The 11418-nt window shown below is 35.8% G+C and overlaps 1 protein-coding gene across 3 annotated transcripts in view; it reads left to right on the top strand.

Annotated features, from left to right (window-relative positions):
* The window catches only part of LOC107010250 (cationic amino acid transporter 4, vacuolar-like), a 16634-nt gene extending 5663 nt beyond the window's left edge, over positions 1 to 10971 (top strand). For 2 of the 3 annotated variants that reach the window (XM_015209493.2, XM_027914858.1), the window contains exons 4-15: positions 102 to 236; positions 350 to 468; positions 546 to 642; positions 1788 to 1960; positions 2049 to 2115; positions 2444 to 2602; positions 2691 to 2803; positions 2883 to 2953; positions 6240 to 6339; positions 9077 to 9189; positions 10319 to 10394; positions 10480 to 10971. In XM_015209493.2, the coding sequence (XP_015064979.1) occupies positions 102 to 236; positions 350 to 468; positions 546 to 642; positions 1788 to 1960; positions 2049 to 2115; positions 2444 to 2602; positions 2691 to 2803; positions 2883 to 2953; positions 6240 to 6339; positions 9077 to 9189; positions 10319 to 10394; positions 10480 to 10630 (1374 nt within the window). In that variant the 3' untranslated portion in view covers positions 10631 to 10971. The remainder of the gene's footprint in view (positions 1 to 101; positions 237 to 349; positions 469 to 545; positions 643 to 1787; positions 1961 to 2048; positions 2116 to 2443; positions 2603 to 2690; positions 2804 to 2882; positions 2954 to 6239; positions 6340 to 9076; positions 9190 to 10318; positions 10395 to 10479) is intronic. The other variant, XM_015209494.2, reaches the window with a different exon arrangement.
* The last annotated feature ends 447 nt before the right edge of the window (positions 10972 to 11418 follow it).

The raw sequence follows: 11418 nt of genomic DNA, 5'->3' as shown, positions 1-11418 counted from the left end.
CCCCCCCCCCCCCCTCTCTTTTTTGCTTTGTGACACAGTTCCCCACTTCACTGGATGAAAGGCTTTTCTTAACCATTAATAAGTACTATTTTCATTTACAGGCTTCGTTCTTTGGTGGTGTAGATAAACTGCCCTCAATTTTGGCTCGTCAAACCATTTTTGGTATAGTAGTAGACCCTGGTGCTGCAATCTTAGTTGTCATTATCACTGCCTTATTATGCACTGGAATCAAGGAGGTGCATCCTTTACTCACTAAAAGAACTTCTGTTCAGTTTCCTATATCTACTGTCTAACTTGTCTTCAACTGCACTGTCATTGTACTCCTGCAACTGGAAAATATCATATGCAGAGTTCCCTTGCGCAAGCCATAATTACAACTGTCAATATTAGTGCGTTAGTATTTATCATCTTAGCTGGTGCATACCTGGGATGTAAGACTGGGTGGCCAGGTTATGAAGTCTCTAGTGGGTAAGTGGCTCTTTGTATATGCTTTTACTGTCTTACATACCACCAGCATTGGACTGATGCATTTCTTGAGTTTCTAGGTACTTCTCTTTTGGAGTAAATGGGCTGTTGGCTGGCTCTGCCACAGTCTTCTTTTCATACATTGGTTTTGATATAGTTGCTAGCACAGCTGAGGAGGTATTAGCTGCACATCATTTAAGGCCTACAGTTTCCTTCACTAGTTTTCATGGTTTCCACATGAGAAAAGTTGATTTATTTATTCATTTTTTTATTAGAGTGCATATGATGATAATACAAAGTTGTTCTAATCATTCTTGAATGAAATTTCTGCACCCAATTCGTAATTTCTGTATTGCATAAATCTATGATTTCTCTCCAAACCTCATATTCTCTGTTACAAAGTTGTTTTCTTCCTATCTGCTTAAGCCTTGATGGCAGAATTACCAAGTATTTGAGTATGTAAACTATGTGGTGGATACACTAACAAATAAGCCTTCCACGTCACCCAATTCTTCTTCATTGAGGTACTTCAATGAAGCAATATATCTATGGTGGGAGGTAGCAGGTACCTGATGGAATAGTGGTGTACACAAGCTGGCCTGAGACCACTGCCATGATAAAAACATGGTTATACGGCTTATGCAGATCAATTACTTGCCAATACACTCTCATCCTAGAGTCTACTAATTTATTTTTAATCAAAGCCACATTGTTCTTTCTTCTATTAATAATAAAACATTCTGTGACGGCGACACCGTGATATTTGAGACCTTAGTCTCTATCCTACTTTTAGCCGTCTCGCATACTTCCTCATCCAAGAACTTCCTCCCTGATTTCTACCTCACCTGGTAAGATAATATTCTCCCTTAAGTTTTGACCTCCATTCCACATATTCATTACAAGGTTATACATAAAATTCTTCATTTCCTCTCTTGCTCTTCTCATTAAAATCTTAATTTCTCCCATGCTCGAACTCCAAATGTCTTTTGCATCATACAATTCCTCTTCTTCTTCTTTTTTGGGATAGATATTGATAAAATATCATCGTATCATCGATAGACATCCAATAAAAGAATTTTGTGCTGCAATATCTAGGATAATCGGACGATGCTATGAGTTTGTAGATACATGTTTTCTGAAAGAATCACTAGTGTAGAATATTTAATTATTGTGATCTTCTCTTCATTTGTATGGCATGTTTAAATATTTTTCATCTTTTTTGTTGACTTAAAAGTTGCTGGAATCTCAAGGATAGGACAGAGTTGCATCAATATATTTTTATTGCAAGTAAAACACGGACTTACTTACAATTGACGTAATAGGTAAAGAACCCTCAACGTGACATGCCTCTTGGTATAGGGATTGCAGTATCCATATGTGTCATATTGTATATGCTGGTATCAGCTGTTATTGTTGGTTTAGTTCCATACTACGCATTGGACCCCGATACACCAATTTCCTCTGCTTTTGCAGGCTATGGCATGGAATGGGCTGTGTAAGTTTGTTACATAACCTACAGCTTAATATTCTCAATATGTACGTTTTAGGTTTTGTTTGAACTTGATTCTTTTGATGGCTTGCAGTTACATTATAACAGCTGGAGCTGTGACTGCTCTTTGTGCAAGTCTTATTGGTGCAATTATTCCACAGGTATTCACCATATGATTATATTTAGTTACATGCAACTTGAACCAAGTTGCTTCAAGGAAACAAGACCAAGTAGGTTCGCAAATAACGAAGAGCAGCAAAGTCATTCTGACAACCTACAAATCTTTTACAATCTTGAGCAAGTATAGAGCTGGATTAAATTTTTATTAAACTGAGACTGATTTGTCAGAAGGAATTTTTTTTAAATCAAACTGAGGAAAAAATGATGCATTTTGAAACAGAGAGAATCTTTTCTCTCTCTTGGGATAAAATCCATCTCTCTTTCTCCCTAGATAACAATTCCCTCTTTCTCTCTGTGGCAAACAAATAGCCTCGAATACTGATGGCAATGGCTAGGGATGGGTTGCTGCCATCATTTTTTTCAGACATTAGTAGGCACACTCAAGTTCCTGTCAAGGGCACCATAGCAACTGGCATCTTCATTGCAATCCTAGCCTTTTTTATGGATGTCTCTCAGCTAGCGGGAATGGTAAGCTACAAGTAGGAAGATTTCCATGAGTAAAAGAATGTTTGGGAAAATTCAAAGAGAAGTTAGAAAATTTGGCTTCTTTTTGCAGGTTAGTGTTGGCACATTGCTCTCATTCACCATAGTTGCTCTTTCAATCTTGATACTTAGATATGTTCCACCAGATGAACTGCCTTTCCTGCCATCTGACCAGCAATTGAATGTGTGAGTATCATTTGCACAATGGTAATAAACTTATGATTTGTTGAGAAGAAGCTGAAGCTCTTCATAATTCTTGTAACAGTAGTGGTCGACATCGAGATGCTTTTGAAACATATGTGGCTGGTAGGCCTCTTCTTCAGAATGTAGCTCAAGGTATCCTTCTCATGTTATTGATTGTTCAGTGAAAAGTTTATTTCGAGTTTGATGGTTTGTGGCATACTGTGAGCATGTAGAGACATGCCAGATAATATATTGGTTTGCATGCAATTACTTATATGTCTTTTTTGTTGAAAGCTTTCTCAAAATTGTGTGACAATTACCTTGCTGCTTAGAATATAATATGCTTCATTGGAATTCATTTTATTATAAAGTTATCTGTAGGAGAGAACTTGTCTTGCCTTATTTGATGGTTCTAGCTTGAAAGCTTGTCCTTTTTATCTCAGTTTGTCTGCCACCTAGCCTTTCAAGGTTCTCTAAGAAGTTCATTATTCTTCCCCAAAAAATCTCTGTATTTTTCTGAAAATATTTTCTTTTAGTCATATGACATCTGAACCCTTTGAAAACTGAAAATGTGCTTTGCGTATCCAAGTGCGTGCACTTCTATATTGTCTCTCTATTTCTATTTTTTCTTTCCTTTTTTTAAAGATGTAGCAACAAGAATGTAAATAAACTCATTTACCAATGTTTGTGCTCATCAGAAAGAATCTATAAGATTTCTCAAGACAACCTAAGTTTCCTCGTGATGATGCTCTCTCAGATCTACCTATACTCTCTTCCCTAAGCATAATGCTAACAAAGTGTAGGAGCTACATTTCCTTATGATTGTGTGGGGAGTGTCTTCTGGACCAGGCTTTATCTAAGTTATTCGGAGTTCAGACTCTTCACTTCCGGTACCGCATCCGTGTTGACACAGCATGGGTGTGGGATCCATACCCGATCTGCCGGCACAGAATCTGCTGGGACTTAATTGGAAGGTTCGGAATAGGCTTACGACCTGAAATTTGGAAAAAAAATTCGGGAAAAGTCGCCAGAAAGCTAGCTGCCTCACTGTACTCTAATTTTGGTGATCGGAGAAGATTTAGAACTGGTAGCCATAAGCTTGGAATGTTCCAGCCCCTAACAGAACTTTTTTTCTTCAAAAGGAACTAGCTGGAAGGAGATCGTGTTGTGGATAACCAACCAAGATAGAGAAAACTCAACCTCTTTGATAAAAATAGAGCCGTAGTATTTCGAGGGAGATAATAACTAACCTAAAAAAGGCAGCAAGGACTCCGATACCATGAAAAATTTTCAAGAAGGACAAACTTCATTGTTTTTCTTGATGAATATACAACCCATGAGAATGGGTACTCCTCGTGGGTACTTATACTGTTATACAATGAGTCTACTACGACCGAAGGAAAGACAATATCACATAATCAGTTACATCCAATAAAATAACATTCTACTCCTTTAATTAAGCTATTGGTATCAATCAACAATATATTCTCCTGTTATCATCACTATTGGTTGCCTGAAATCCTGTTTCGATGCTGTGACAGGATCTATGCTGTCCTTGTTAACTGCACCCTCTAAAGATCTTTCAATAGAGTGAGCATTTAAATACATTGATACTGTACATTAAAAGATCATCAAGGATTCCCAATTCTGCGATCATCAAAACTCATTTCTTTTTCAGTCATAAAAAAAAAAAGGTTTTCTCAATTCTGCTGGATACCTGCAAATCAGAAAACAATATTAGTGATCAAAGTGATCTCCATTATCCTCCCATAGGATTTGAACATGATTATGTGAACTGTCTCTCCATTCATTGCTTAGTCTTCTCATGTTCTGCATGATCTAACCCTTAGATAGGGCTCATTCGACTTGTTACTGTGAACAACCTCCTCCCCTGTACTTCCAGCTTCTGGAAAGAGCCATTATATCTTAATGTTCAAATCCAAATTAGCCAGGTAATCAGCTATATTATTTCCTTCTCTTCACACATGTTCCACAGCCACATACCTATTGCCCGTGATTCTCCATATCTCCTCCATCATACTAGGGGTGGACATTTGGTATTTGGTTCCGTAATTTTAATGTTTGGTTTCAGTAATTAGGTAATAGTTAATTGAAAGAAGATACCAAATGCCAAACTTTGAGTCTGGTAAAGATCAAACTTCGGTATTGAAGAGAAGATATTTTGATAGGATATATTCATAGTTTGTCCAACATTTGACATGTTAGCTTTTATTAGATTACATATGGAGGTTCGATCTCCACTCTCAAGACTTAACATTATGAATTTGGCATCACAGGTCAATCAAGATGTTCAAATCACTCGATGATGTTACCCATTATAGGGTAAAAAATTCATCAGTTGGGCGTTTGGTATTTGGTTCGGTATATCTGATGTTCGGTTTTGGTAATAATTAGTAATAAAAAACAGATACCAAATTCTGAACTTCCAAAGTTCGGTCTAGTGTGGCAAATAAACTTCGGTATGGTTATTCGGTGATTCATACCCACACCTAATTATCCAAGACCCCTGTTACCTTCTAAAAGAAGCTTCAACCCATGGTTCCAATGAACTAATGGTATTCCTAGTTTCTGCGCCTTCCCCAGATGTATTTTTTTTCCCAGAGGTCTGTTGCTTCCCATATCTCCTTTCTGTACAGTTGCCTCTTGGATTTTGTCACTGATCTTCCCTTTATTCCCTCTGTTGTGTTCCACATTCCACCTTTCTCTTCCATTTATGTTCTCTACAACCTTCCTGACTTTAGTGTCTTAGCCTGCATTTACTTATCCTCGATAGGTTTCTTCCCTTCAATAGTGTCTCTTGCATACTCCTTTCTTCTTCCTCCTCCCTTCTTGGACGAAGCTCGGGATGGAAGGATCCGACATCTCTCCATATCATGGCCCTTGAATTTGCAGTGTAACAGTATTTTGGTAAGTAATCTGTTGTCGGGCTTTTCTCCTAGGAAGTTATAGTATTTAATGGTGTGATGGTCTTATAGGACTTACTTAAGTAGATGTAAAGCTTATAAAGAGAAATGGATAGAAGAGCATGTGTTCCTACTTTTATGGATAGCTGGCTGGTGTTTTTTTCTTTTTTTGATCAGGCAGATAGCTGATGAATTTCTTGACAGAATGATGCTAAACAGTTGTGAATCGTGGCATTGTATTTGGGCATATTAATTAAATGATTGTTATTTATAAAAAAGAGGGGGGAGGGAAAGAGAGAGATGAGCTGCAAAGCATCTTTATTCATCAAGTTTCCCGTTGTCCTCGTGATTATTTGAGCGATGGTATCCTTGCTTCTCATAAGACTGGGCATTGTTGGTGCTTATCCAAATTATGATTGAGAAACAAATGCTATTTCAGATGAATTTTCTGTGAGTTACATTTTCTAAATGAATTTCATATCTTTTAGTGGTGCGTAATTTTGTATATTTTCAAGATAAACTCAGGAGAAGAAAAGTTGCTGCTTGGAGTATTACCATGGTATGCTTTGGAGTTCTTGTAGTGGTAGCTGCTATTTCCACTGAAGGTCTATCCAGGTAAGGAAATTAGTTTCAAGTCTTCGATAAAATAATTGTCAGACAAATGTACAATGTTCTTTTCTTATATATATATATATATATTTTGCTTCTGAGATTAAAGCATATAATGGTGGTTATAAAAAAATTGAAGTATAGATGGCTTCCTGACTGAAACATCTTGAGTCTCAAATTTATGGATCACAAAAAAATTAACGTATCATCCAAAGGTTCCTATTTTTAGAAATTCTGGAATGCTGTCTGATATAGACCATTTGCGGGTGTTACGCCTTGCCCGAGCTGCTTGAATGACTTCCCAGGTTAGGAGCATCTTTGGAGCCTGGAAAGCTCGTCCCACATTATGAACCCATGGTATAGCAAACAGTAGAGAATAATCCAGAAACTTTGTTTCCTTATGATGATGGTTTGAAGGGCTTCGGTGAGGGACTTTCTTGGCAAAGATTGGACGTCTTTGTATTAGACCTCACTCACTTTATTCAAGTTGGAGACCAAAAGCCAGAAGGATATGGGGGCATATCAGGTTCTGTGAGTGATGACAATGGTGGTTGATGATTTAGCTTTTTCTGTTCCAATATGGGTAGAGTCAATCCCAAGGGTAGAAAGAAATCGTCAGATTATTAGTCGAGTGGTAATAGGTGCAGTGATGGAGCCAGGAATTTCACAAAGGGTGTTCAAGAATAGCATAAGTAACTTTTTTTTTGATGAATGGGTGTACTGAAAATTTTAAAATCAAACTACGTAATATTAATAATTAAAGGATAGATTTACCCCCGAACTATCGTAAATGGTATGCAAATACCCTCCGTCATACTTTTGGGACATTGGTGCCCTGCAGTCCAAAACTAGAGCATATATACTCTCACGTGTCCCTATTTGGTCTTCCATTAGAGTGAAGGGCTTATATGCTCTAGTTTATGGACTGTAGGGGCACCGATGTCCCAAAAGTATGACGGAGGGTATTTGCATACAATTTATGATAGTTCGGGGGTATATTTGTCCTTTTTCCCATAGAATTTCTTTTATGAATAAATGTACTAAAAAATTTTAAAGTCAAACTGCATAATATTTAGCTTTAATGTACATATTTAATTTAATATAAAGTGATAGTATAGAGCAGAAAAAAGGAGAAATTTTAGCTTAGAATGAAATCATTTTAGGCTTCAAGCGGTGACGACACTAACAATGAGACCCGAAAAATAAAGAGTAGAATCGAACGAGTTTTTAAAATTAAAATTTTATATGGAACCTCTTTCGCTTTTAGTAGCTTATTAACTTCAAATTAAATAACAACTTTTAGATTTTATTTAAAATTTTAATTAAGAAGAAATTAGACCAAAATATTATGGATCTTTATGGGGAAAAGAACACTTGTATCCCAAAAAGGGTAACTAATTACAAGCGGCTACCCCCTTACTTTCATACCTATCTGTTTTTGACGACTAATGGACATTTATTGCTTTATTCCATCAAAGTATATATATACTATTATACTCTGATGGTTACCAAAGAGGAAGAAACAGTACTTCAATGAAATAACTTGCCTCCGAACTTGAATTTACCAATGGTGGGTGGCATTGGATAGAAGACTCGAAGTCTTTTAATTTGGTATGGAATGGGACACATAACTATTCATATTCTAGGAAATATACTCTATCAAATTTTCACCCAAGTAAAAACTTGTACCAAAACTCAATCATAAAGAAGCTTTCAATTCAACTTTGTGCTAGAGGATTTTCTAATCTTAATTTATCTCCAAAGCTATTCCCATACTAAAGAATTAACCGTAACACTTATGCACAAGTAGAAATCATGGGGTTCGGGTCTATACTATGGAGAATGATTTGGGCCTTAGTTTAGAATTTCTGGGGTGTTACAATAGGCTATAGCAGGTTCCATGGAGTTGAGCACACAAGCAATCACCACTGAGTTTTCTGACCTCCCGGCATTCATGCTTAGGTCTGCTGGTTCCGTATTTCTTATTTTTCCAGTTAGGTGCTCAAGTTTCCTCAGACCATCAATTACCAAATGGACAGATTGCACCAATTCCAAAAAATTCTTGCCGATCAGCCTATGAGAAATGAGCTGAAAGTACAAATGAGCAATCATCCCCTTGGTTCATCGTTGTCTCAGCTGTAACTTCGTTAGATAACTCTAGACTTATTGATGTTGCTGAGTGACGTTACCCGCCAAATGCAGTTTAACAGCACAAGACAAAGCTGCTCTCATATCATGTCAGTTTTGATACCATAAATGCTCTATTCTGTTCATCTATAGAGGTAAAAACTTATAGACAAGAGAAAAAAAGATTTGAAAGCTAGTCTTTTAATTCTAGGAGATTTGAGTTTCAAGGGATGATTTCAGCCTGATTTTATTTTCTAGAGATCTTCACAACCAAGCAAATCTGATGAATCCATGTAGATCCAACAAATCCAATTTTATCGCTGTCGATCATAATCGGCTATTCACAAATCAACAGAATTTTATAAGATGTTTTAATCATATCTAATAAGACATGATCGTAGATTACGGGGTGTTAGAATACTATTACCTTTATAGGTGAACAAAGCTGTACTTTAAGCTTAAGAGTTGATTTCTGATGGCTGCATAATATTTTCCTTTAGAGTTTATTTATCTTCCCACATTAAGTATATTTGTTACATAACGTTCTCTCTTTTTCACCTCTTCAGTTTTTGCCCATGTCTGGTATTTTTAACCCTATAATTGCTCACTATGTCAGCATTCTGTGCTTTATATTGAGTGGAATCGGTGGTATGCTTGTAATCTGCTGTTTGACTGTGCTCAATTCTATTGATCAAGCTGGCACTAAAGAGAGTTTCACGAAACCGGGAGGTATTGCTAAAGTTCTGTAATATTTGCAGTCATTATTACATGTCACTCACTGTATGAACATGCATAACTCCTTTACTTGGAAATATATGTAGTCTACTGGAAAAAACAGGCTTCATTATACTAGATAAAATATGTTTTTATGATATGGAACTTAATTTTGTTAAACAATACTCCACCCGTTCCATTTTATGTGGCACCTTTTGACTTGGCACGGTGTTTTAAGAAAAGAACAAAAGACTTTTGAAACTTATCGTCCAAAACAATCCTTAGATATTTGTGTGGCTGAGAATCATTTCATCAAGGGTAAAAGGGGAATTATAAAGTTAAATTATTTCTAATAGTAAAGTGACATTCTTTTTGGATCGGACTAAAAAGGAAAGAGTGCCACATATAACAGGACAGAGGGAGTAGTAATACTCAGAATTTCACGCTTCCACTGAACTTGCCTTCTCTTGCAATGGATTTAAAGTTTGTATGCATTCAATATTCTAGGCGGCCTTTCTGGGACTAGCCAAATGAGTTCTTCACAGGATGCCTGTAATTTTGTTCATTCAGTTATACTAGATAAAGTGTGTTTTTACTAATTGGAACTTTATCGTGTTAAAGAATAGTTAAGACTCAGATTTTCACACTTCCACTACACTTACTTTCTCTTGCAATGGAATTGAAGTTTATATGCATTCAATATTCTAGGAGGCCTTTGGGGACTAGCCAAATGAGTTCTTTACAGGCTGCCTGAAAATTTTGTTCATTCATTACAACACTGCGTCACTTTGTTTTTCAATCCTTTTAGCATCGATCTTTTTTAGATAATCTTGACTATTTGATGTTATTCATGGATTGAAATATGATCACCATTACAGTGCTTGATAAGAAAAAAAAATACGAAGAATGATTGTTTGCAGTGCATCCTGCTGGAAAGAAGTTTTTAACTTGGTTCTATTTCTAAAATATCTCACACTTTTAAATGTATTTCATACTCCCTTGATTCATATCAAACAAGCAGTAGAGAGAGCATACTAAAGAATTTGGACATGAATTCTGTTACTATTTTGCATACTATTGGCTGATTTTGTCCTAAAAGTGCATGACAATGTCATTGAAGCATCTCCAATCTGTTGTCTTTCAGGTTTCATGTGTCCATTTGTGCCTTTCCTACCTGTAGCCAGTGTTCTTATAAATACATACTTGTTATTAAATATTGGGTAAGTCCTCATATTCGTTTTCTTATCTCAAGAACTAGTGAGCTTGTCAAATATGCATGCGAATTACTAAAAATGCCAAGTGCAGAGCTCAAACATGGATACGTGTTTTGATATGGCTTGGTGTGGGAGTTATCATATACATATTTTATGGCAGAGGACATAGCTTATTGTTTGATGATGTTCGAAGGCCTATTACACATACTGATGATGATCATGCAGATGCAACATTATCTTAGGTTAATCTCATGTATCAATTCTGTACGATATCAACTCAAACCAGGCATGAACCTTGGCTGTAGAATACTGAAAAGTACCATATACTTGTGAACCATTATTGTAAGATAGACAAATTGCAGAAGGCATGATGCTGAGAGCCATATAATGTGGTGTATATAATCATTCAAATTGCCTCTAGTTAATTGAGGGCCTGCTGATAGCATTATCTTGTATTTTGCTGATATAGATGGAGTTGCTTCATAAGTTTAGGATGAATAAAGTTAAAGTGTAATATTTTCTGTACTATAGACTATAGACTATAATAATGTTAATGATAAAAGCTAAGGTGTTTGACACCCAATTTTGACCCGCGTCGGTGTAAATTAATTATCGAGCTTCGTGAATTTTTCAAATTATTTAAATTAATTAGTTTTATAAATCTTGCGAAAATTAAAAAAAAATATAAGAAAAAATATATATATAAAAATAAAAAATATAGATATAATACATGGATTTTATGCTACTTATCATAACTTTAGTGTATATATATATTACATAATTATGTATATAGTTTGTATATTTTATGATTATTGAAGAACCCTCTAAGAAATACACCTAAGTATTTTATTAAACTAATTATAATTATACTTTAACCACTTTTACGATTCTAATAATTATTTTACTAAATAAAGTGGCTTGTTAATTAATTGATACGAATTCATCTTTATTTAAGGATTACCCATATTTTATTAAGAAACCAGCTCAGGCCTTTTCTAGCTATCCCAGCCCAAAACCCCTTCTTCAACCC

The sequence above is a fragment of the Solanum pennellii genome, chromosome 2 (assembly GCF_001406875.1).
Source record: "Solanum pennellii chromosome 2, SPENNV200".
Classification (NCBI taxonomy): domain Eukaryota; kingdom Viridiplantae; phylum Streptophyta; class Magnoliopsida; order Solanales; family Solanaceae; genus Solanum; species Solanum pennellii.
The sequence above is the reverse complement of the archived record's forward strand: the minus strand, read 5'-3'. Positions and strand labels throughout refer to the sequence as shown.